General features: G+C 41.5%; 1 protein-coding gene across 2 annotated transcripts in view; it reads right to left on the bottom strand.

The window, feature by feature from the left end:
* The window catches only part of FOXK1 (forkhead box K1), a 56,066-nt gene that overhangs the window by 16,643 nt on the left and 11,956 nt on the right, over positions 1 to 27,467 (bottom strand). For both annotated transcript variants that reach the window (XM_040589923.1, XM_040589924.1), the window contains exons 2-4: positions 12,368 to 12,565; positions 1,835 to 1,991; positions 435 to 581 (exon numbers count right to left, since the gene is read on the bottom strand). In XM_040589923.1, coding sequence (XP_040445857.1) covers positions 435 to 581; positions 1,835 to 1,991; positions 12,368 to 12,565 — 502 coding nt within the window. The remainder of the gene's footprint in view (positions 1 to 434; positions 582 to 1,834; positions 1,992 to 12,367; positions 12,566 to 27,467) is intronic.

Here is a 27,467-nt window from a genome sequence, read left to right as displayed (position 1 = left end):
CTGATTATTGAAGGTATTATGATTAAGGACTGGGACCTCTGTTTTAGCCCGGACATCTGCTTGGACAGCTCATGCCAAATGAAGATAAGGTGAATGATTAAGCAAGATTCAGGCAAGTATCTAGGCACGAGAATGACTGATAGCAAGGATGTGGAACAGAAAAAAAACAAAAGTGAAAGACACATGACTACAGCATTAAAAGGGTTTCAGAAACCAGAAAGCCCAATAGTAACACACTACATTGCCCTAGAAAGTATTTAAAAATAAGAAACTAATCACCCACAAACAAACTAGTTAGCTTATGTTAAACAAATTGACTCTGGGAATAGTCAAAGCAGCTCTATTCCCAGTGCCCCAAATCTTTAATAAATGCATTTCAAAGCAGATAAGCCCTGTCAAAGTAGTTTAAAAGCTTGTCAGTGTCAAGAACTCACCTGCCAGCCTTTGTCAGCAGTCCTGTAATATGGATAATGCTTGGTAATGTGGGCATAGATCCCACTTAGTGTTAATTGCCTGTCCTGTGCTGAAGATATAGCCTGCACAATTAGCTGAGCATAAGAATAGGGTGGCTTGGACTCATCCTAAGGAAAAAAAAACCCAAACAGAAATTTAGTCATTAACAAAGAATTCCTACGCTAGCATGTACCAACAACCCAAACTAAAAAACCACATTGGGCTGTAGTTTTCGCAGATGCTAAGAGAGCATCAGGGTCAACTAAGAGCAGCATCACCCTCTTCTCTTTCACTGCTGTTTTATAATGCCACCTCCCAATTTAGCACAAGCATTTGTGTGCTAACAGGGCTTTAGGACTGAGCCACATTTAAGAATCTCCTTCCCTCTCCCCACAAACACACACAAAAAAGCCAACTTTAATCTGATTCCACCCTCCACTGAATTTACCAGCACAAGGAACAGGATGAGGACAAGCAATGGGAAGCAAAGAGTTAGAGGGTGTAGGGTACATTCATTGCTTTCAGTGTTCATGAAACTAAAGCCTTCAGTTCTGCCCAGCTACAACTATACTTTGTTAGGAAGGTTTCATGCAAGCATGCTATCAGCTCTCCTCCCAGCAACGAGCCCAATATGAAACGTGATCCTCTCCCTTCCCGTCTCCAGCAGGATTTGTTTCATTCTAGGAACTTTAATTAGGTTGCCAGAGCTCATATTCCCAGCTTTCAATATTACTCCAAGAACAGCCCTTCTTGTCTCAAGGGAGAATTCAAGCTACAAAAAAAGCCACCTAGTATTGTGCTCCTCCACCCAATCCCAAATCAGGTGGTTTTGGATCTAGACCTTTAACTTTGATCTGAAGATCCACTCACAAAATATGACTAAGTTATTTCTTAATCTAAATTCCACTTGCTGATTTCCTCATTTAACGCTTACTTGACAGGCTTCATGTTTGTTTTAATGTCAGACTACAGATTTCTCATGGCAAGGATCTGGTTTCTTCCCCTGCCTCCCCTTTCTCCAACTGTGTTTTGCAAAATACCATTACTTAAAAGGAGAAGACGAGAGTCTGGATTTTAATGCACATCATCTTTATAGTTTCTTGATTTATCAAACAAGCAAAAAAGTTCTTCTTGCCTAACCATGTTAGTGAATGACTTGAATACATTTTGGGCAGTTAAGCAAGCAGATTCATTGTCTACCACTAATAAGTTGCTGGTTTGAAGGCACGGTCTCAAAAACTCTGGAGGATACCATATACAGCACCCTTTTGGCCAGGGTATTCTTAAACCCCTTTTAACTATATCCAGCACTAGCAATAAACTGCCAGGTCTTAATAAGCCTCCCAATGAGCACTGCTGTGTAAGTAATGTTTCTCTGAACCTTTGGGCTGTCCCCGCCAGATGCATCTGCTTGCTGCTCTGATGCTGCTTTTGCAGCATACTCTGCTGCCAGCTGCAGATCCGAGGTAATGTTGTGAACAAAACGATATCCTGAGGATCCAGCACCACGTGGACTGGCCGGGCAAGAGTTGGGAACACTAGAAAGGCAAAAAGGAAATAGTTATTTGTTACTTCATTTATTAACAACACGCAGTTGTCACTCTCCAAGGTACAGTAAAGCTCCCAGGTCAGAGAAGTAGATATGCACTGGACTTATTTTTGCCCCTGTGGCTTATCCAAAGCCCAGACATACTGATAAAAAAAAAAGTCAGAGATAAAACGGGAATTTCTACCAAATTCTGTGCACACACAGCCCCCGCCACACACACTTTCTGCGATCACAAGACAGCAGTCTCAAAGTATGAAACAATTCCCGTGTTTAGAGAGGCCCTTCAAACAACGTACACTGTATCAGGAATGACTACCTAACTGAATAAACAGCTTGCTACTATAAGTTGTGAAAGAACAACACACTACTCTCCTTGTAAGACAGGTAATATTTAACCAACCCCTCTGATAAATACAGGCTGTGTTCTTTTCTAGTATCATAGTTAAAGCACCCAGTCCAGGCATCTGCCACGGAGGTCCCTGTTTAACACAACACCCGAGCTTTAGAAGATCATACCCACACGGCTAGAGACAGGTATTGCCTTCATCCACCAGCACACCAATGCAGCTAACAAAAGGCAGCTGCAATCACTAGTATAAAACACAGAAGACTGCTCACTCCTCAGCTTTGGCTAGTATGGGGAAAAGACACATTTAAAGTCCCAGGGCCACCACACGATGGCATTGCAGGAACAGCAACTGAGCAGGAAAGCCATGCTAAAGGTGATAAAAAGCTACAAACAAATAAAAGGTAGCTATAATTTGCAGCACCACTCAGGCACACAGAAGTGAGTGCTACAAGATGAGAACTAATCAGAAAGGCTTGTCTAGGGATCACACATCCTTGATTTACAGGGCTGGAAGGATGGAAAGAGAGGGATGAGCCTGTCTTTCTCTGTTCTGTGCTGTCGGGCATTGAAGGGTGCAATGCCAGAGCAGCATGATGCACAACCAAATCCCAGAATTACATGTGCCTTTTACGTAAGAAGAAAGAAACAGCAAACAGGAAAGCAAAACAATACACAGAAGATTTACATAGCAAAACAAGCAGTTCAAATGGTACGAAAAGATGCAAATTGAAGCCTACAGCTGGGAACTGGAATTCAGTGAAACTGGCAAAATCAATCCTCTTACCAGTCAAATGCCCAATAACAGTGCTAACCCTGACAGAAATAAATGCAGTAACTCACACTCAAAGCGCTGTGCTAAACGCTGCCATGAAAACATACAGAACACTGTCTCTTCCTCAAAAAGGTGACTGTCTAAATAGCTTCCCACACACATGTACAAGTGCAGACGGAGAGGAAACAGTGAGACAACCGTTGTTTGCTCAATGGGCAATACCTTCTGTGCATAAGCAATCTGACAGTGTAAGGAATGACCATTTCCTACCACAGTCCAGCCTGTACACTGACAAGTGCTGCTTCTCTTTGTGGCATCTTTGCAAATGGCTGCAGTGCTGAGCTCAGCATAAGAGACTGGTTTCTCTGAAAAGTGAGTTACAGGATGGGAGGGTTGGAAGAGAAGGAAAAGGCAACAGAAATATCCAGAATATCCTTGCAATAGGAAATCCAAGCTCACCCATCTCCCATAATAGTACCCACCTAAAGCACTCCATAGCACCTGGTAACCCTTTCAGCGCTCACTGATAGTCCTTTGCATTAACGGGTGATGTCAATGCTGTTCAGAAAGGCAGCAGGAGATGAAGGTTTCAGGAGGTGCAAGGTATATATATGTATGGGCTCATCAACATTATATCTCTTTATGCCAGAGATAAAGGCATTTCTTACCTAGCCTTTCAAAAAGCAGAGACCTGTCCGTGCAGGAAAATGAATCAAAGTTTGCTATTCCATGCTTTGGAAGCGGATAAAGCTAAACCACAGAAGACACCCTTGATGTCTTAGTATTCACATTGGGAGCTGGTGTGAGTTTAATTATTCCACTGTCATTTTTCAATAGCTTCTTCACATACACACTTCTTATGTCTAGATAATTACAAATGAAAGCAATTTTCATATATGAAAATGACAAACCAAAACCACAGCAATTCTTTTATCATCTTTGTGTCTGGCACCCAAGCAATTATTGTAACATAAGGACTAGGAATGGAACAGGATGAAATTGTTTTCTGATTTTGTCCTTTACCTGCAGAAATACACAAACAGCAAAGCAAACCACAGAGACAGTAGCCAAAACTCAGGCTAGATACGGAAGAAAGAAGAGTTCTCCAGTAAATCCATACCCTGCACAGAGCTGTATTTCTTCGCTTTTAATAAATAAATAAATAAAAATAGTATGGTTTCAAAGATTGTTCCATGCGGTTCAAATACAATTGATTTGTTTCTTCAAGATCAGCAGAGCAAGTAGTCTAGTTTTTGCTGTTCATATTTTAGATTCTGAAACTGATTATGTGTTTTAAGTATGATCTTTTGCCTTTTTTTAAAAAATCAAATAACAAAGGTAGAAATCCTTAGCCTGCAGGGCTGTGATTCTCTTGAGTGCTGACAAAGCCCCTCCAACCTGAAGTGTTGTTAATTTTTAGAAGAGCCAGCTTCTCTCAGCAGACAGTCACTGAAGAACATGATAGTCTCCTAAAGAAGCAGCTGTCCCTTGGGACAGCTACAGCAGTAGCTAAAGATTTGAAAGAGGTATTATTCTTTTACCAGAATGGAACACTTCTGTCCAGGTAGCCCTGCTTCCTTCCAGCCTGGATCAATGATCAAATCAAGAGACATGGGAACAGAACAAACAACATGAACTTTTAGCCACTTCATGCAAAGAGACAGGGTAACACATGCTGTTAAGTGTTCAAGCTCTCAGGCCATCATCACAGAGCTCTTCAGAGGGAAGGGAGAAAGCTGACTACTGGAAAAAACAAAGAGACACAATCTGTCATCCCCCCCAATATGGGACAGAAGGAGTAAAGAAACACTCTACTAAAAATACCCCTCCCAGGGTTAAGTTAAAATTAAACATTAGTGCATTCAAAAGAAAACAAGCAAACACAATGCAGTGACATCAATTTCCTGGAGTTCCTGGAATTCTCCTTGCCACCCAGAGCAGGGGATGCTTGCATGCACTCACACCCCCTTTAAAAATATTACAGAACAAAAAGACTTCTCCCTTACAAACACCAATTTGTGCTATACAAATAAATCCATGGTAGGGGCAGTGGTTATGATTTGTCAGATATTAATATTACATCAATTCTTGGCAATAACTTGATCCATTTTGATACTATAACCTTTTACTGAGAAAAGCATAGCGAAGTTTGCAATCCCACCCAGCTCTCAGACATCCTAACTTACTGCTGTGATCCACGCTTACTGTCCACGCAGGCAACCTTAGGTTACAAGCAATCCAAGTTAAATTGGGTTAAGCTTTCTGTTGCAGAAGAGAGAGCATTTTGGAGAGGAAGCAAATGTTTTATACCATTAAAAGTCACACACAGCACATAAGCAAACCAGCTGCAGTTACCCGCAGTCTTAATCCTGTGGCACCATGGTTAGTGTCCCAAGTCTCAGAGATCTTTGTTACTCACTACAGATTCAGCATCTCAACTTGAAACACTGACTGCAGGCAGCCATCGAGCCACAGTTCCCCAAATACCATGCTGAGACTCAGCTCTAGAATTGGACTACAACCATGTGCTGAATCACATCAGTCATCTGCAGCATGTTTTCCACTTAATGGTTAACCCCTCTTTGGCTGGAAGGCCAGAAAGATGAAGGTTGAACACTGTGTCTGCAATCCATTCACCCACGTAAGGGGCAGAACACTTTTTAAACACAGGACTTAACTTCTGGCTATTGAGAACGCAACAAGTCTCTGTAGCAGCATGATCCACTTTCAACTCCTGCCAACAAGAATACAGCCTCTTAAGTTCACAGTGCTTCCTAGCAACAATAAAGTCTTTAAACACCAGATACTGGAGAATATGTACAACTTACTGCATTTCTGCTGGAATGTCCAAAATCAATTTGCTTTAATTAAAGAATCAGAGTGCAAAACCCACTGTGTGCATGGTATGTCCACACCCAGGATGCAGAGTGTTGCTTAAGTCTTGTGATTTTAAAAAAAAAAAAAAAAAAAAAGAAAAAAAAAGGGGGGGGGGGGGGAGGGAGGGGATACACCAGATCCAGAGAAGCTACTGACAGGAATAACTAGGATGATCAGAGATAGAGGATGAATTCCATAGAGGCAACAAATAGTGAGGTGCAAGGTGACAGGGCCTATAAAAACAAAACCAAGAGGTGGTGTTCAGCTCCTGGTCTCTTACAATAGAAAAGATAGTGAACACAAAATGAAACTGAACAGCACATCCAAAACAAGAGAAAGTGCTTCTACGTTTGTAGTTACACTGTGGAACAACACAGGGCTGATGCTAGAAGTCAATGTGAATGCAAAAGGCCTTCAAACAAGTTCTTGGGGAAAGGAGGAAGACAGGGAATCCATTAGGGGCTTTATTAGACAGATGGTCAGGAAGTTCCTGCTCCAAGAAAATGAAGACAGACTACATGTAAGTTAGCGTTACTCTGCATTTGCTGTGTTCTATTACCCCAAACACACCCATCTTAAGCAGAATACTGCGCTAGAGGGATCTTGTTACCTGAGTACACAGAGAGATTCTTAGGTAAAAATCTCCAGGCTCTCAATACTAGCCACATTTTACAGACTGGGGGGAAAAAGAAAAAAAAAATGAAGCAACAAGTGGTTAAATGTTGTATTTATGGTCACATTACAAGTCTACGAACAAGCTGGGAACAGAAAGACTCCCAGACTCCAGTGCCAATTTCCCCAGAAGGAGAGGCAGCATGAGAATGCAGGAAAGTTGCTCTATTACTTAATTTCATTCTTCTCTGCAAGAAAGGTATCCGCACAGATCAAGCTATAGAGGTTTAATTTAAGCCAGGTACATTGATAAAGCACCTATCCTCTCTGTGACAAAGAGAGAGGATTACCTGGGATCCCACGTAAAATTGTTCACCTGACTTGGAACCTGCATTGTTAAAGAGGAAAAAACTCATCTCCAACTTTGTGGTTTAGGATATGGTATGCACATAAGCAGTGCCTTTGAAAAATGCCAAAATGCACATTTGTAAAGCAGGTACAAAAGACATAGCAGTGATAAGAGTTATAGCCTTGGCAACACTGCCAGTATACAGATTCCTGTCCGGATAGGCAAATTTTCTAAGCCCCTGTTGAGTTCAAAGGGAGAACCCCCATTTCTTAAAATCTTCCCTAGTCTCCTCCTCAAATGCAAATCAAAGGTGTGTTGCTTCACACACCAGGACTATTGTTAGAGAAATACCACAAACCCCAGACTACCCCTATATTCCATTTCATGAGTCTGCAAAAAGGGGCACCAAAAGATACAGGTACGCTTTTTACGTGCAATAAGCAAGAATCAGGTCAAAGTACAGCACTTTGGCTTGTGAAACAAGCATTTCCATGATACACCAATCAGCAATCGTGGGTGAGAATCCTCTGCTGCTCTCTCCCTCCCTGGCCCAGTCCCAAAATCGTAACTCAAAGAAAAGGCAAGTTCTTGCATGTTGCATGTTTCAGAAACAATCACAAGTGGTGCGACTGCCAAACCAAGCTGGATTTTGATGTGAAAGGAGAAATCTGAGAGCTGCCTTGCCTGCTTAACACTGAAGAAAAACAAAGCTGTCGAACAAGCCACAGTGAGGGAAAGTTAGCTATCTGCAAAAGCTGAAATTCTTATTACTTGTCTGTGCTCCAGTGGTTTGGTTCCCCTCTTCAAAAGGAAGTGAGCTCACTCTGACCATGGATTCAGTGAACATTTTATACTGATTGGGGAAGAGGAAGTGCTCGTGTAGCTGGTGACATCTGCAACTTTTCTTCTAGCACATGGCTTGGCACATCTCCTCTAGCACATGGTCCACTGTCTGAAATATATATGCGTAGGAACTCCCAAGCCCAGCATAGATGTATATAGATTGTTGCTTTTCTTACCTAATGTATATGCATCACACTAGTTGGCTTGTGGTTTGGAGACAAGGGTGATTAAAAATAATCACCGGTCTGCCCAATTGTGGGAGTTACCCGAGCTGTATATGCTACAGGAAGTAATGGATAACTGAGACAATGCAAAAGAGCCTGCAAAAAACCTGCCTTGGAGCTCTTCACCTGCTTTTCAGTTAAATGGCTAATAGTGCTATAGAAAGAAGGAAAGCCTGAATGAAATGGAGCAGGCAGCATTCATGCATCCTGTTCCAGCAATTGAATGCATCCACTGAAGTCAGGGTTCATTCAACTTCCCACTACATACCTTCAGAGGACACGTGCAAGTCCAGATTAAATCCCAAGTGTTCTGAAACAGTTTTGTACAGCTGTCCTAGAGCCTATTACAAAGTACTCCCTTTTTCCAAGCCAAGTCTGAATCAAAGCATAGCCAGTATTTGCACATTACTATAACACGGCTCACACAAACACACACTTCTGTTACGCTTTATGGAATAAAAGCCCAATACATAATTTATCTTCTACATACTCTTGGAAAGTAGTAATTACACTATATATACATAAAAATCAAACAATGAATTTAAATGGCCTGTTAAAGGCCACAAAACAAGTTGATGGCTAAGCCAAAGTAACTGCAATTACCTCTGAGTAATCCACTATCAGAGCATGCAACATGTTACGGAACTAATTTTGCCTACTGAAAATAAGGGGAAAAAAAAAAAAAAGAAGGTTTCAAGAGTATAGCTTATGAAACCATGGCAATTAAGCTCACACCTTCTGGTTTACTAATCAAGCTTATAAAACAAAAGATGCAGAAGGACACCAGCTGATCTTTCATTATTCACACCATTAATTCCATTGTAAACTAGATTATCGACCCTTTTAGTAACAGCCAAACATGAGCAGGCACATTAAGTACTATCAATTAAAACAAAAATTTGGGTCCAATATACCAGTTTCACTATCAGCACAGAACCTCACCAGACACTTTTCAATCAGTGGTTCTTACAGGGTGCTAAGGGCTCTTCCTCCTACAAGTCTAAGAATTTTATTTTATTTTTTTACTGATAAAGAATGTGTATGTAAGCTAACTATGCATGCCCTTCCAGTGAAAAAACAGACAAGTACAAGACAAAGTGTTCATGCCCATAGTCATTCTGGTACAAAGATAAGCCAGACGTAGCAGCTGTAAAATATGAATAACGATACTGACCATAGTACAGCATCTAGTATTTCTTCATTGTAGGCTTTTTTTTAATATTTATCAGTGAGAACATAATTGCTGTTTAGAATAGGGAAGCATGTACAGAGAAATAATTTCATTTTCATAAATACTAAAAAAAACCCCCACCCCTGAGGGGCAGTGCTGGAGGGGCAATGCTGTTTGGAAAACTGAGTTAAGCTACTACTACAGGGTCATTAACACCAACTGGAAGATAATAAAGAGAAAACTAAACACTAAATCTAAACTTCAACTCAGCATGACTTTGATACCAGGAACAGGCTCCTACATCACACCTTGTCTCTGCAGACCTGTTTACAATTCAAGTGCAAACCACTCTGGGGACTAGATTGCACCACATATATGGAGTCACATTCATGTAGATACTACAGATTTATAGCAAAACTAGGCAAAGCTACGTGTCTATAGTATAGGTGAGGAACTTCATGTCACCAGTGTCACCCAAAGCGGATCCTCCAAATGCAAGCTGCAGAACCTTAAAGCCAGGTACCAGAAGACCGTCCCTTAACTTCTGAAATTGTGAATCCATTGTATCTCCCAACAGGTGGGGCTGAACTTAACCAAACTACACATGGTTTTCACTCAGCTTTTCAATGCCTTGAATTATACAGGCTGCTTATACCAATTTCTTACAACCACAGCGGCCTTTTCCTTTTTGGAACATTCAAGTCTACTTTTTTTTTTTTTTTTAAAAGGAATTTTGAACTCAAAGCAGGAAGAAATATGCCATGCCTGTGTGTAAGCCTCACAGCATGCTGCCAACCAACATTTTCCCTTAAAGCTGTACAACAGCATTCAAAACACGTCTGCAAGTGGCCCCTCTTGGAGATAAAACACCTAGCTAAGAAAACCATGGACACATTTCTCCCTAGGAGTAAGCAGGAATCTTGCTTTGCAAAGCTGCTGAGGGTGGCAGGTTTGGTTGTGTTTAACTAAAGCTCATTCCCTCTCTAGGCAGTGCACTTTGCAGAGGGAAAATAAACAGGCTGGAAAAAACCCAGAAGCTTACAGGGGGGGAACCTGCAGGGAAGCAAGCTGCAATGTAAACAGGCAGGCAGAGCAGGGCCTGGGGTCAGGAGGGCAGGGCTGGATCCGATGGTGGGAGTGTTGGTACAGCCCCTGCCCCGCACCGGGGTGGAGGCAGGAAAAGGGGGCCAGGAGCCACTTTCCAAAAAGGAAATTTCAGGCTGCCCAGGATTTCCAAACTGCAATAATTTTCCATGGGCCAATCAGGGAGGAGCGAGGCAAAAGCACCAAATTAGGAAAGTAAATACTAGAAGGGGGAGAGGGAGGAGGAGGAGAGCCCAGCTCATGAAACCACCTCCCAAAGCCAGAGATGGGAGAGGAGTGCGTGTCCCACACCGAGCCCCAGCCCCAGCCAGCTTCCCCACACCTGCCCTTGGGAAGGGGGAGAGGACACTGCCAGCCTCACCCACCACGGTGAAGCCACCAGGATAGGAGAGAGCTGCCCTGAGAGCCAGATGGCCAGAATGCGTCGCTACATGCTCCCCGAAGAGCATTCCCTTTCTTGGGCAGGAACCCCCAAATCACTTCCCAAAGCCTGGCCCACAGGGTATGAGAGCTGCGAGACCCTGCTGGATGAGAGGGGAAGGTTGAAGGGGCTGAGCAGGGATGTTTACAAACGTGTCCGCCCCTCCTCTGTGTAAGAGGAACTCGGAAATGAAAGGGGTTTGGCAAGTGAAACCTCAGATGTCTTTTGAGGTTTTCTGAAGACTTGGCTGGATTAGCTTCTGCTCAAGACAAACAAATGCAATCATTAATCATCCTTAGTAAACACTCCGTTAGGGGCTGAGCACAATTCAACACTACTATTTCCACTTTCTCCTTATGCAAAAGAAACATTCTCGGGGAGTCAAATATCAGTTGCAGGCATATGCCAGAGTCAGAAGATACAGCCTCTGTTAGTAACACAAACCACACTGTGCTGCTTTGCGCAAGATGACTGAATGGAAACTAACTACCATATGTTGGCAAAGAAACCATCCCCCTCCCCTCCCAGCAACAAGCTTCATCTAAAAAGAGAAGGTTAAATATAAACTAAAAGCAGTGCCTGAACAGAGGACTAAAACCACAGCTACCTCCATCCCCCTCTTTCTAGAATATCTGCACTGTACATCTGTGCAGCTCTGCAAGACCTGCGGAAAAACCCAAACAAGCAAGCCCTCCAGATCTATACAAAACCAAACTGGCTTTATTGTGACACTGAAGTTCTTCTCAGTCATGTAAATGTGAATACTACTCACTGTATTAGTGCTAACTGTCAGAAGATGTTTATTACACTCTTTTACAAATGTGCAGACAAGAAAACAAAAGGCTATTACTATTACCAGGTATGCTTTTGCTATTCTGAAGTCTGCACATTTTAAAACTCTTAACACACCATCATATATCACGAGTCTACCTTACTTTATAGAATTTATTATACTTCAAGTAACAGCTTTAATGTTGAAAGAGATTACACGGCAATCCATAACATCAGCTCATTGCTGAAAAAAGAAAGAAAGAAAATATTCCAGACAGTAACTTGATGTTCAGGTTATTTCTATTGCACATTCATGAATCAGGTAATTTAAAAAACAGGATACTCTCACAGATGTGCATGCAGATTGCTACAGCCCCTTAGCACACCGCCAGCATCCTACCCCCATTTCCTTCTATTCCCAGGAAACCACGTGCCAATGGCCAGCCACCCTTGTCCCAACTTCAGATAATACCGGCACCACCCAGCAACAACAGAGTATTATTGAGACAAAAATAAAACAGGCGGTCTCAACATAGAAAGTATTTGCCTGCTTTCTTTTCTCTATGTATATAGGTAGCTCGATACACTTCTAATTCCACTACCAAAGACGGACTAGTAACTCTATAGCGTGAGACTAACAATTTCCCCCAAACCCTTCAAGCTCTTAAACAAAACCCTTGTGCCCTACTTCCAGCTACCAACACACAGTTTTTAGGGGTCTTCCGTCATTTTTGAACATCAGATATTTAACTAGTTATTTTTAATGGGGCATTTCATGCACCAAGTATACCAAACAAAACAGAGCTCACAGACTTATGTCAGAGAACACAGATGGAGTTTCCAGAAAGCACTCTGGATAGTCAACATCTTACCTGATAGTGCCTGTAGGGGACGGGAGGGGACTGACCACACTCCGGAGATCCGGCTCCGGGATGTGGATCTTCAGAGGCGATATTTGAGGGTAAAGTGGCCGAAGGGGAGGCGATGAGGCTTCCTCTTTTGCTTCCTCTTTATGGTATAAAGATGTGAACTGGATCTTTATAACCGTGCTAGGGAATCTGAAAGTACATCTGTAAAGGGGAGAAAGGGAAATGTTAGTTTCACACATGATACCAAGCAAAGTGTTTTTGTATGCAACTGGTGAACCATTAATTCATTCACAGCACAGAAGTCCACCATTCTCGATAGGATCTTTCTGTCCAGCGACCTGGGCAGAACTACCGATCATTCATACATCTCTGTAAATGTATCGTAGTGTATCATGTATCACCTAGAGATTAGATGCAAGCTGAAGGTTTGGGTAAGTTAAGTGTTTCCCCAATGCCATGTATTCAATCAATGACTAAGCCAGATGCAGAACTATAACAACAAACTTTCAGGTTCCTGCTGATGACTAGGATTTCTAGGATTTACCTTTTATTAGCTCTTTGCACCCAAGTCAGGAAGATAGAAGTTACTAGAAAGTATCAAACCACAAGCAACATGGAGCAAAAGAGCCATAAAGTCCAGAGAGAGTAACAAACTGCCTCCAGGTAAGACCGCACAACACTGCTTAAGGACTGGCCTCTACATATTGTATAACTAATACCCATTTATATCTCCACAAGTGAGGCTAAAGGACCATCTAGCAGGGTTCAGATTAAAAGACATTAATTTGGAAGTGCCTCCCTTTAGACAACATGGATTATAGCAAGCAGGGTTAGACTAGGGCCCCTGCAACCCTACAGGGCCCAATTTTCTCTCTATATAACACTTATTTCCCATCGTTATTTAAGAAAAAAAAAATAAAATCACACATCTACAACTGTAGCCTTCAGGAGGTGTTGGGAAATTCAAAAGGAAATAAGCACTGACATTTTCCATATTTGAACAGAAAGCTTTCTAATTTATAGTGTCTACAATAGGCACAGGGCTGTAAGAGCGAGTGTTCTGCAATTCTTCTTATTGCACTTTAATTAGACAATCATGTGCAATCAATACAAGCTTTCCAGGGATCATTTCACTGATACTAAGGTTAAAGCAGCAGGAAATAAAAACCAGGTTTCACCGTGGGAAAGGCCAACAGAGCACAGTAATTGTACTGGCTCCCAGCATCTTGCCTATGGAAGGAAATGGAGGGACTCAGGCAGTGTTGTTCTTGCACTGTAAGTGCCGGTGTAGGCTGAATGTAATTCTTTTAGCCAGTGCATTATTGAATCCTGCCAGGTAACAGAACACAGCAGCAAGCAAGTAAATCTGTATTTGTGACCGCCTTATCTTAATGCTGCCCTCGACAGAAATGCAGAAAAGCATTCTATTACAGTTCTAAAAATATTCTCTTGCTCGTGGTTCTTCCACACAAGCTAGTTCTGCTTTAAGGTAATGTTCAGAAACCTGCCGTGAGGAGTGCAAAATTATCATTCAGGCATGGGAAGCTCATTCCCATCTCCCACCTCATCTCTCAAATAAGCTGGCTCAGTGTTCAGCAGCTTGGGCTCACAATGACTCTGCTATGTGCAGCAGGAGTTTGCATTGCATTTAATTCACTTCAGAGGTCCTGCCACCTGCACTCATTAATGCATTAAATAAGAACATCATTGCTGGCAATGCAACCTAATTATGTTTATCTAACCCTTCTAAACATGGTTCCCTGCAGACTCAATACAAACGCACAATTCAAAACAGCGGTGTCTGTGCCTTGCAATGTCTGCCAGCAGCAGGCACACAGCTTACTGAGACAAACCTGAAACAAGGTGTTGAACCACTACTCTGGATTTTAAGCTTTCATATTGCTACATGGATTTGCTTATAGAAAAAAGCATTTGCGATGAGCATCACAGGGACTAAGGCTCAGTATCAGTATGAGCAAAGTATCATTTTTCAAGCCCTTACTGGGGAAAAGCTGAGCTTTCTTTCACAGAGCAAGGGAATTCTCTGCTGTAACACCAGGTGCTCAGCATTTGTCAACATCTGAGTCAAGGACAAATCAGTTCTTGTTTAACAGTGTTCAGTGCAATCCCAACCTGCTGCTGCTCTCAACAGGCCTGACTGCACAGAACACTACAGCAGGTTTGCAGCACTGTTGAGGCCAGATCCCCACTACAGCTTCATACCAGTAAGGGGCTCTATCCCACTGCCACTTGAGTCTTCCTTTTCAGAAGGGCCCAGTGATGCAAGATTCACATTTCCTACATGTTACTGCTTCCAGGTGATGGTGCAACTAATGATGCTGTAACAATGTTAGGTAAGAAGGTGATATACCTACAATCCAAAACATTGTGAGGCAGTCCCATCAGTCTGAGTATGGTCTATCTTAACAAAATCTGTTACTTTAACAAAATCATGAGTCAACCTGAAAAATGAAGCCTAAACTAATCCAGTAAAAACGTGCTGAAAAGGCTTGTTTTACCACTGCTTTTCCTTGAGAGCCTCCCCAAAGCTATCTGATTCAGCCATGTGAATTACCTGCAATTTTACACTGGATTGAGGGAAAAGAAACAGAGAAGCCAGGCTGACTACAGGAGCAAACAATTTGTTGGCTGCTGTGATTTTGTTTTGAGAAAGACAGGCTTCCCAATCTACTGAAGCAGAACCCAGGACATACAACTAGATTTCACTGATTATGTTGATTAGCACATACACGGTCAATTTGGAAGAAACTAGTCCCAGACAAATCACTGTGGATATGTGCAAGGGTGCTCACAGCTCGAGAAGGATTCTGCTTCCAGTATTGACGCTACCTGCAAAGCCAAGGTGGGGGTAGTTTATCTGAATTTATGCTTTCACTGCTGTAAAAACCTGGGACCCAAGAAATGGAAATGCAATGCAAAAGAGATTGTAAATTCCTGCAGAACTCCTCCCCTCCCTCAGGGGTGAGAAGGTGCCTGAGATTAATGTTATTGCTCCAGTCTCTATCACAACCACCACAGTAATGCAAACAGTGACAACAGCACGGCCCAAGACACTACATACATGCATTAATACTGGGGAACTGTGTCAATGAGAAATCAGAAAAGCATGCTTTCTGAATCATCTTGTGACAGGAAGCTCACTTTTCATTACACTGAACCTGAATGCAGTTTTAATGAGCTTTTCTAATTGTTCCTTAACTAACCTCTTTCTGACTAGAAGAGGATAAACTCAAGTTATATCAGGTAGTTCTATTTAGGAGTAAGGCACATTAGCACAAGATTTAAGCCTACGAGAATTACACTTCTACAGAAGATAAGCAGGACAAGACAGACAGTCCAAGCAGAACTGAGCATACATTCCTTAAGATTACTGTATAATTTCGGGTTAAACTGAGTTATACTATTTGATGCATGTTGCATGATTCCTATCAAAGATGCATAGCAACTACTACTACTGCTTAACATCTCCATCATGAGAAAAAGATCAATCTGGAAGCACAGATTAGACTCAAGATAAAAAGCATAATGAAGTTAACTGGTATTTCCCAGGGTGCCCAAGAAGCAACTCTTTTAAGCACCTCTGAAATTTCCAGCTGATTAGAGGGGTAAATTAATGGTCTGCAAAGCCTCTCAGTCTTGGTATAGGCAGGAAGAAATCTGCTTCAGTTCTAGAACCACTTGAGTTTTTTCCACTCGATAACCTGCTACAGACAGGTACATCCTGCAATCCCTGGCCATATAAACCATATGTATTGTACTCATACACAGTTACGGTATGTTGCATATGTAAATTCCTTGTGGGAAAGGATTCCCATTTTTCTAGGTTGCTTCACAAGACATTGAAAATAGAAAGGTTTTTTTTTTTTTAGTTTGTGTTGAAATAAAAAACACACCAACACACCCACCCACACACACCCCACCCTCCATAAACTGCATAGAAACAGTTCTTGCCTTCTTAGGTTACAGGCAGGAGAAAGTAAAAGAAAATTGATTGCTGGGTCCCTGCTGCATGCATGAGTTCAGACTCCATAGCACTTGCTGAACGCATGCTATATATACATTGGAGACCAAGGGGAAGAGAGAGTACACATGCCACACATGGTTACAGTGATATAAAAGATGTTGCTAGAATCTTGTTTGTTTTAAACAACACAGATTTTCCAGAAGTTTCCTGGACAGGGCCCTCACACTGACCACACAGCACCAGTGCTATTAGGCATCCTTCATGTGGTGAACCAGTGACAGTGACCACAAGCATTTCATCCACAGAAGATCTGAAAAATAAAGTGCTAAGAAACACTGTTTACATAAACAGTCACCCTTATGGCAGACTTCGTGAAAAATGGTTAGGTAGAAAACCCAAAGTGACTCCATACCTTGCATAACTCTGAGGAAGGGGAGAATATGGCTGCTTTTTACAAAGCACCTTTTACTCACAGATGCAAAGGAAACGGGGATGCATTTGCCAAAACATAGTCCCAGGTTTAAGAGCAGCTATTACAGTCACTGATTCTTTGTTAGAGCACCCTGAGTGCCAGTTCCACACCAAATGACTTCTGGTAAGACCTGCTGTGTAAGAGCAAGAAAAGGGTATTTAAAGATTTTAAAAGGAGACAGGAAACTGTGCTGGATTTATGATTTTACATTTACACCATGGAAAATCACAGAGACAAAATGGAGAAGACAAATCCTGAAAAAGTCAAGGTGAAATGTATGTATAAAATAGAGATACACAAAAATGTATATAGAAAACCTGGAATGATATTTATAAATATTATGTCATGTAAATAAACATAATTATATGTAACATAAGGTGATATAACATCAATCCAGTTTATTATACAAAAAGAAATAACTAGAAAAGTTGGAAGACTGTTACACGTGCATTGTCATCAGCAACTTGGTACCATCTTTGTCGACTTTATCGTGCCATAATTCATGAAATCCTGTTATTCCTGAGTGTCGCCGTTATAAACGCGCTGGTACCATCTGTGTTAACAGCGCTGAGATGCAGGTTGAGCAAGAAACATTGTAGGAAGTGCTTTGTTAAAAATAACACATTTTGCAATTTGAATCAGAACAGTAACACAGGTGCAAGGTTTCATTCAAAAAGCATAGTCAAGCATGATTGTCTCCTTTTGCTCCAACTGCCACTTTTCCTTTTTAAACTTGCAGATACTGTTACCACACCACTGACTCCCAGTATCCAAATCCTTCTCTCTGCCACTCTTGACTTTGTCTCTGAACCAGCGTGGCCAGCAGGGCCAGGGCAGTGCCCGTCCCCCTGCACCGGGCACCGGTGCGGCCGCCCCTCGAACCCTGGGCTCAGCTGTGGCCCCTCACTGCCAGGGGGACGTGGGGGGCTGGAGCGTGTCCAGAGCCAGGCAGGGGCTGGGGAGCTGGGGGAGTTTGGTCTGGAGAAAAGGGGGATAAGGGAGGACCTAATCACCCTCTACAGCTGCCTGAAAGGAGGCCATAGGCAGGGGGGGTCGGTCTTCTCCCCCAGAGCAAGAAACAGGACATCAGGGAATGGCTTCAGGTGGCACCAGGGGAGGTTTTCATAGGATATTAGGAAAAATTTCTTCACCAAAAGGGCTGTCAAGCATTGGAAGAGGCTACCCAGGGAAGTGGTGGAATCGCCATCCCTGGAGGGATTTAAAACGCCTGGAGATGTAGCACTTGGGGACATGGTTTAGTGGCGGACTTGGCAGTGCCAGGTTAACAGTTGGACTCCATCTTAAAGGTCTTTGCCAACCTAAATGTTTCTATGATGTGAGGGGACAGTAGTTCAACTCTTAAGGATGAGGCAATTATCTCTACAATACCTTATCTAGTAAGGTATCTAGTAAATACCTTAGATTCAGGAAAAGCAGGCAGCCAGAGCTAATTACATGTCATGATTAAACAGAACTATGTCACTACTAGCTAAAGTTTGACGAAGGTGCCCACAAAAACCCTTGTAAAAGATAAGAAATCCTAAACAAGGCCCACACAACAGCTATTTCTGTCCCCTGTAACTTCCTTGAAACCAATTCGTTTTGTGTCAATTACACATAGTTCACCCAGAAGAATATGGTATTATTCCCATGCAAAGTTCCAGAAACATATCTGGTTTCCCAGCACAAGAAAGAATTTGACAGTCACCTCTGTCAGGCCGTTATCATTCCCATTTATTTCGAAGTGCCTGGCATAATTTTCCCTCCCCATGGCAGGGGGTTGGAACTAGATGATCTTCAAGGTTTCTTCCAACTCAAACCATTCTATGATTCTAGGATTTTACTGGAGGGCAAGGTGGATACTTCTCACCCTTTCATTCAATTTGTAGGATAAACATCAAAATTTCAGGCCATGATCAATGCGCAGGTTGCGTATGTAGCAGCTGTTACAAAGAAGTGCCAATTTTGTCCTGTAACCGATTTTCTTCACCTTCTGTAAACAGCTAAGGGAAGAACCACTTGCCTGCCTCTAAGAAAATGAAGTTCCTATTAAATAATTCCCATAAATCCACTCCCTATTCCATAATACTTTGAAGTAGTCTGGAAGGAGATGCCTTGGACAAGGTAAGAGACACAATGGGAAAGCTCAGGTACCAGCGCACCCAGTATCGAACTAAATTTGGTTAGAAAAAGACAGAGTTTGCTTCACTTGACTAAACATGTATCTGAGTCCTAAAGGTCTGCCCACGGAGAGGATAAGCAAACTGAGACAAGAGCTACCACCTCAGATTCACATTTCTTCAAAAACAAGGCTCTGATAATTGCTGTGACCACTGTGTAACAGCTGAACTTGGAACATTTATGGACCAAGATTTCTTGCTTTGTGATGCTGCACTTTGCCCTTAGAAAGCAATACTCTTCAAAACTTCAGCTTTTCCACAGCAAGACACACTGTATTAGCCAGCACAAAACAAAACACTTCAGCTGCCAAGTATTTAGAAGGGTTTCCACCCATTTCAGTCACTAAAATAACCAAATCATTTTCTCCATCTTCACTAAAATAAACTAGACCCTTACTCCCCAATGGGAATTATCATCATAAGTACTGTGCTCAAAACGATTATTTTGCTGGAACCACAGCTGCCTGAAGCAGCAAGGTGGGCAAAAACATGAGTAAGAAAACTACCTTTCAATCACAAATGAATTAAAATGAATATTAGTTTGAATTAATGTCAAAACTGTACAACAGGCTCCGAAAGCTGTCTGAGCTGTCACAGGAGATTAGGTACTATTCACCCCTTCTCTGTAATACTACTACTACTAATAATACTGAAGTCATCCAATATTTCCTGTTCCACTCCCTACCCTAGAATATTTTCCCCCTAAATAACACTTTGTAAGCAATACCAATAAGAAACTAATTATATCATCCACTTGGCTAGTGCCATCTGCATTCCAAATGAAAAAGTTAATTGCACTGAGACTACAGAAAGTTCTGGAGGAACAAAGACAAATACACTTTATTCTCTTAAGTCTAAATACACATTACAAAACAAGCATGTACCTATCACCATGGCAATTTAAGAGTCATTATAATTCTTTTCTTCACACATCTCTCTAGGCTAGGAGACACAGGTAGTATAACTGCCACGCTTTTAAGAGTGCTTGGTTCCTTTTGGAGGTTACCACAGTCTTAAAGTAATGAGGTTTTAGCATTTGCTATTTCCCGTTCAATTGCTCTACTGATCTGACCAGACTTAATGCTGAAAACTACTGAAGGCCTCCCATAAAGTCCTTTATCAAACTCACATCAGGTAAGTGTCTGTAACATGATGGTCAGTAAAATAATTTGTTGCATTCATGAAGAGATAAACAAAGGGTCTGCATGTAAATGGTGAAGCTCAGAATCCACATTTGTTTTTCCTGTAATTAATCAACTCAGTCTGAAGATAAGCCAAGCATGTCGCCAGAGAGCAGGACAAGGAAATATACTACGGAGCTCTCTGTAAAAACACCTCTGGTATTATCCACTATTGTTTAATTAGAGGAAAAGCTATACAAGTCCCTGTTAGTGTTTTTAACATAACTGAAGAAAAATTGGATTTAGAAAGCACTGAGATTATCTGCAAATAAAGGAGTATAGCAACCTCTGTCACTGCTGAAAAGACAGAGCAACCCATTGAAATGTTTGGTGACAATTATTCAGAAAGTCACACGTTAGGTTAGATCAGGACTGGTTTCTAACTTCACAGTTACCCAGAGCTCATAAGTCACTTGCCTTGCATGCTCTGTAATACAATCCCTTTATTTAATACATACTGTCACGCTTAACATTGCATGTTAAGCATGTATGTCAGCTGAGACCGAACTAAAATTGTCTATGTGCATATTTAAGTGAGCTCAGGTTTGAAATAATTAGTTGAAATCAAGAGTGGTATTACTTCTAGTCCATGAATTTTAGTTTTCTTCTGTTGGGAACCTTCTCCTGAAAAAGTACCAGCAACTGTTCCATTGTTCTGTTACACCAGAAGCACAAATAACTTCAGTGTACTGGGGTCCCTGGCATTAACCAATTCTTATGTATCATTCCCGTACTAGAGCTAATGTACACCTGGTTTTAGTAAAGGCAAACTCACACTGAAGTAATCAAGAATTCCTCATACCTGGTCCAGTGGAATTAGTATCAACTAGTCTGTAATTCCAGATTACTGGAAGGATTCTTTGTCCTTCCCCTCCCATGCATCCAAGTTAGCTGGAAATTCTCCTTTTCCCATGCTCACCCTGGACTCACTAGGAAGCGTAACTGGACGACTTCTGCCCAAAGAGATATCAATTAAACCACTCAATCTCATACAGATTTATTTTAACACAATCTAAATCTGTTTCCCTGTAGTAAGAGGCATTTCCTTTAGCCCCACCACCATTCCTTCCCCTCAGCCGTTTCCTCTCAATGTCACCCTCGTGCCAACAGTACCGTCTGAACCACTGCACAGCAAAGCAAACCAGGTAGCTGAAATAATAATTCAGGTGTTTTTTTTGTTGGGAGTAAACTGTCAGGCAGATCAGATCCCTTATCTCACCTTCCACATGACAACGCCAGCACCAACACAGAGAAGGTGGAGGGGGCCAGTATCAAGGGGAGGAAGGAAAGGAGGAGGTACCAGCAAAAAAGATTTATATTAGATCATAAAAAAACCCCAGAGCATGTAACCACAGACTCAGATTTAAGCATCACATGATCCAAACACTGCCTTCTCCTTTCAGAAAATGAAATGCAATTCATTCATTTTGAGAAAAGCTCTGGTCTTTATCAGGTAAATCACATCAGCTGCCACGCTGATGCTCTAAGGCATCATTTTCAAAAGTTCCTGAAACAGAAAAGTCAAGATTATCTTTTTTTTTTATTAAGCTTAATTATTTCAAACCCAAAGTCACTCAAGCTTTATGCAAGAGGACCAAACAAAGACCAAAAATGTTTTCTGCATTCCAACAAGTGCTTCCTGCAGCCCCGTGCCCATGGCAATTCTCCCGTAGCAACCAGCAGGTCACGTCTGCAGGAGCAGGAGTGGTTTTGTGGTTGTCTTGGATGGGACATACAGGCTCTGCACGTTGCAAAATAAGTGCTTTTTAATACCTTCATGCTTCCAGAGTTTATTTGCTGATTATCCTTGAGAAATGCAAGCACAGTAAGATGGCTGAACAAGGACAGTGCTTCAGAAAAAAAAAAAAAGAAAATTGCCATTTCTCTTTGTCAGACAAGACCTTTTCCTCATGCTCCTTGCTACTGCTCAGCTGGAACCATACATATGGTAAAGAATTTTTTCACTTAATGAGAAGGCACCACAGGTTAAACTGGGATTTGCCTCACACTGCATATTGCCATGTTTAAAACAAGGTTTCCAGCACAACCAGACAAGATTTCAGATGGGCAAAGAGCATGTGCAGGCAAGTGTATCTATTTAAAACAAATATTACCAGCAGCATCAGGCAAACCCACAACTTATGAATAGCTAAGTCTCTTTAGAAGCACCAAGTAAATTAGCTGTAATGAATGTTTCTATTGAGCTCAGTTGCACAGGGCTTCCCTTTATGCCATTTCATCAAGGTTCAAACACACTGAGAAACACTTCCACACAGAGGCTGATTTTTCAAATAGGTATTTTAGCAAACTCCTTTGAAGACAGCAACGTTCACAGGAAAGTCTGGGCAAACAGATTCCTGTCCCTGCCAGCGCCATGAACACACAGACATAAACAAAAATCATTTCTGTTTCTTCAGTCCCTCCAGTCTCTGCAGCCATCCCACCTCACAGTGCTGATGAACAGCAGGGTCTCCGCCACTGCCCATCTGGGGAAAAGGCAGAGAGTGAGACTGAGCCAAGCAGGTGGTGGAGGGGGAAGAGTATAAACACCCCAAGGCTGATCAGGAAGGCTAAAAAGGAAAAGAGATACTAGAAGCCCCACCCCCCCACCCCCTCCCTCCCCCAAAAAAAATAAAAATCAAAATGCTGGTTTGGTTCATAAATATCTTCTTTCAAAGTGCACAGAAGACAAGCATTTTCATTTTTGAGGCTCCAACAACCAGCTATTAAACTTTCATGAGAGTTTGCACTACTATACCATGCTGTGAAACTTCAACAGTCCGTTTATTCCATGCATCTTCCCTACCATTTCTTATGTAGCAAACCTTTTAACTGCTGCCACAGAGCAATCTGATAAATTGAACATCACCACTGACAAACAGTTAATTTTTTCATTCAAGCGAGAACATTCGAGACTGTTTCACACTGGAGAATCAGTAGTGAAGAATCAAGAGCTGCTGTTTTATTTTCACATCCGTTGCATCTCTTTATTAATGTTCTGATTTTACTCTTCAAAAATTGAGACATCAAGTACAGTTTCACTTCCAGATTCTCCCCTTTGAGGAGTAAAACACAGTGCAGGAAAGTAAAAAACCCAACTTGTAAGATATTGTAGTTGCCATTTTTTCAGTGTAATGAACTACCACAACAAGGTCAGGGAATAAACTCACAAAGTAACAAACCAACATCTCATAGAAGAACAGGAAAGAAATGACCCAAATGGCTAAGAAGGGTGTTTCATTCAGCTAATGAAGAGCCAGCAGGAAATAGTGAGAGGTGCCCTCAAAAGACACCACCCTGCCTGGGAAATTCACATTACGGACAGGTCTTTTCCTGATCCTACTACTCTCAGCTTTGCAAGATGGGTCTTATAGTAATCCTGCTCAGTCCAGTGCCAAAAACCCTACCAGAAGCTGCTTCAATCTCCTCCAGAAATCAAAGGGCCAGGAACATACAGTTTCAAAAGCGACCCTTCTGAAACTTTTCCAGCAGAAACCACCATAAGCCACCTAGTACTGTCTTTTCATTCACTTCAATGCCTGCAAAAAAACCTGAAGGATATCCTTAAAAACGTCATCATTATCACCACTTACACACTCAGTGGCACACCGGTCATTAATTCACTTATCTATTTAAAACATAGAAACGTCCAACTATAAACACTTAATTGTCAGGATTTCTCTGGATTCATTTTCTTTCTAGACAGATTATAAATATGTAAGATGACCTCAAACGCCAAGCCTTGGTATAATCAAAAGATTATTATTAACAGGCTTTTATAACAAATACTGTTAAGGCAGAGTTGCAGTACTTCCATCGGGGACTCTGTTAAAAGGTGGCCTTGTGGAAGGCTTTAAGTATATATGCCAAGACAACATGGTAGATGCTTAGTGCCCATCCACCAGACACAGAGAAACAGAGGTGGTGCTATAATTGTACCTCACTTAGCTTCACATTTCAAAACATTGGAGTCAGCTTCAAAATATGCCATTCACGCCAACCCAGGAGCACTGGGCACACCGCTTGCTATCAGAAGACAAATTCCTCTTATACTCCTGAGGGCTCCTAGTCCTTTAAAACACAAGCAAGCTGCAGTTCAGCAGCACATAGGGCAGATTACATGGAGTACAGCCAGTCTGAAGCACTGCAAGATTAACTCAAGTCTGCCAACACGCTAAATGTACGAGCCTTGAAGGTCTTACCTACACCCACACAAATCAGATGCAATTTTATATCAATATAAATTAACCTGCAGCATCAGTGACACCTATCTTTTAATCAATATCGGTTGGGGTTTTTGTCTTTTTAATTTTATTTTATTCAAGTCTCCTGAGGGTGAATTCTGGCCCCACTTCTACCACACCATTACAGAAGCTGCTCTGTTCCCCTGTGTAGTCCTTACTATAAACAACTTCATGTCTCTGAACAAACTGTTAAGATACAGTGGTCTTTTTCCTGTGTATCATATGGTAAGCCATGTCTTAACCCAACACCACTCCACCAATCAATTAGTCTTTCTCATTTATCATGCCTCTCAGTATAATGAGAACAGAGAAAAACTTTGCCGTTGCATTCCCAGAGATGTCAACAGTTAGCTACCTGCAGAGAACATTTAATAAGCTGTCCTTAAAATCTAAAATTAACCTAAAGCTGCTGTTTATTTTGAAGCTTGGGAATAAGGAGGTGTTTTAAGCATAAGAATGGAGCAGCCTGACATCAAAAACTTGATATGAAAGTTTGCCACTGAAGAAGTGGGCTGGCATAAAGAGCAAACGATGCTTTTATTTAAATGAGGTTGGCTGCCAGCACCAGAAAGTTTCACTATCAGCACTGCAGACTCCTGATATCATCTGCAACACACAGCAAGCCTATTATGTTATTTTGTGTTGTGTGTGGCTGTATACATAAAAATAACGCTAGTTAAGAGACTCTATATAGCACACAACGGCCTGTGTACCGCTGTTGCTCTAATCACTTATTCTAGCCTGTAGAGGTCTAGATCCTATCTTAACCATTTCTTCACCAGCCAATAAATATTTGATTTTCAGAGGAAAATGTAAATTATGTGCAACGTTTGTGTATCTCACTTTTATCATTAAGTCTTGTAACTGCAAAAATCTCTTTCCATGTTAGGCTGATCAATCTGTGAATTTTTTTTAGTATGTTGTCAGCATTGCATTTTATTTTTTAATTTTTTTTCCCTAAATCCTGGAAATTATCAATATTTGTGATTTTAAAATAAACAAACAAAACCTTACATACTATGTACAGACTCCTTCCAAAGCTAAATTGCTACTTAACACCTCTGGTTTGCATGTAGCTAAGAGGGGCCAGGAAAAAAATTATTTTAGCTTCAGAAAAGATGTGTGGGTTTGTTGTTGTTGTTTGCTTTTTGTGGGTTTTTTTTTGTGTGTTTTTTTTTTTTAAATGAGCTTACTTTAAGTCTGACATTTCTGTATTTTCATTTATTTTCCTAAATGGTGCTCTCCTTCCAACCTTCCATTTTGAACCTCCTTACCTTCCATACAACAGCACTGTCTTTTAAGAGGTATGTGTCTTTTCTAAAAGGATTCCCACTTAAAACTCCCGTAGGTCATAGCCCTATTAACATGTTTCAAAGCCTGATCTCTCTCCCCAGACGTGTGCAAGCCTCTCCCGCCAAGAGAATAATAGTAGTCCCCTGCGCAAGAGCCATGGGACATTTTCAGAACCCCAAGCTCAAGAGAAGTGCGTCACCCACATATACTCCCTTGCTTTTACTGTACCATACACAAAGGGAAAAAGACTGTGCCAATGGGTACCGGTCCCTTGCAACCACGGTTTTGAACAGCAGCCTGACGCACCGCAGCCGTTGCGCAGACATGTGTACACCTTCAACAACAGCACTATCAGCTGAAAGTAGACACAGATGACCAGCCAGCCACTCCTTCCTCCCAGCCTCCTTATGTCAATAAATCTTAAGCTGGCTGTTTGAGCAATGTTTAATCATAAACAGTTTTGAACATGCTCCAGAATATAAACAAAGGTGAGCAGGAGAAAAACTGCAAGTCCAGTCCTGAGAACCACTTGCCACTTGCTGCTGAACAGGGCAACAGAGAACAGAGAAACAAGGAACTGCTAAGGAACAGGATAAGCACCTGCTGTTCATTTAAAACCACCACCATGCAACAACATTAAAGTATCCAGAATTGCAACCACAGAAAGATTTCAAGGACTAAATGCATTAGTACTCTTGGTTCTCTTAAAATCAAACAAAAGAAAAATTAAATTGCTTAAAACACCCACCTAGGTGCATGGCAAACTACACTCATTGATCTCATCCCACTGCCATTAACAATGCAGTCATCTTGATTCCCTTCTGTGTTGCTAATCAAGCTACAATTAACTCCTCTCCTCCTGCTTACTGCATATGCTAGCTCAACGAAAATCATCACATGGACAGGATCAATTGTTTCTCTCCACAAGTGCATCCCACCATGCTTACGTACCATAAACGTATATGTAGGACCTATAGGATCTCTCGTGGGATTTTAACCACATTCATCATGGGGCTGGACGACTGTTTAACTGGCTAACACCATAAGTAGCTCCTACAAACCTAGTTGAAATACTTCTCAACACCGTCTAGTCATTATTTGCCTCTGTCGACCTCTGTGAAATGGGATGCATGAAAGTGGGGATTTCAGTTCTGTTAAGCCACTATCAATCTTAGAAGAACCAACACCATACTTGTCCCTCCTGCTTTCACAGAACGCAAAGATGTGTCTTAAGCCAGCATTTCCATAAAGCCCTGGAGGACTCTTCATCAGCATGGCACTTAGTTAAGCTTGGGGCATATTCAGAGGACATAAAAATTCATTTTATATGGTCACCACTGACAACATTGATAAAAAAATGCATACAATATCCTAGCGTTTGTTTTAAAGCAGCTCCATTTTAGATCCCAGTGTGATGTTTCAAAGGAAAAAGCCAAATCAAAACAAAATCCCAACCCCACCAGATAACACCCATTAAACAAAGCTAAAGTAGTGATCAAACTGGCAGAACTATGGTGTGGAACAGAAGTGTAAAAGAAAAAAGCACTCTGTAAAGATAAACATTCTTCAAGTATGTGCCTGACAGCATCGAAGGTCTTATGCTATTAAAAATACAATACACACCACAGTGACAAGCAAGGTTATTCCATCCACCCACATGCTAACCTGCTGTCCCACTAAGTTAATTCAAGCATACAACGAAAGGCAACTTGTATGAAACACAGTAGGATGATACTTATTTCTATATT

The sequence above is a fragment of the Falco naumanni genome, chromosome 4, assembly GCF_017639655.2.
Source record: "Falco naumanni isolate bFalNau1 chromosome 4, bFalNau1.pat, whole genome shotgun sequence".
Taxonomy (NCBI): domain Eukaryota; kingdom Metazoa; phylum Chordata; class Aves; order Falconiformes; family Falconidae; genus Falco; species Falco naumanni.
This window is presented reverse-complemented; position numbering and strand designations above follow the sequence as displayed.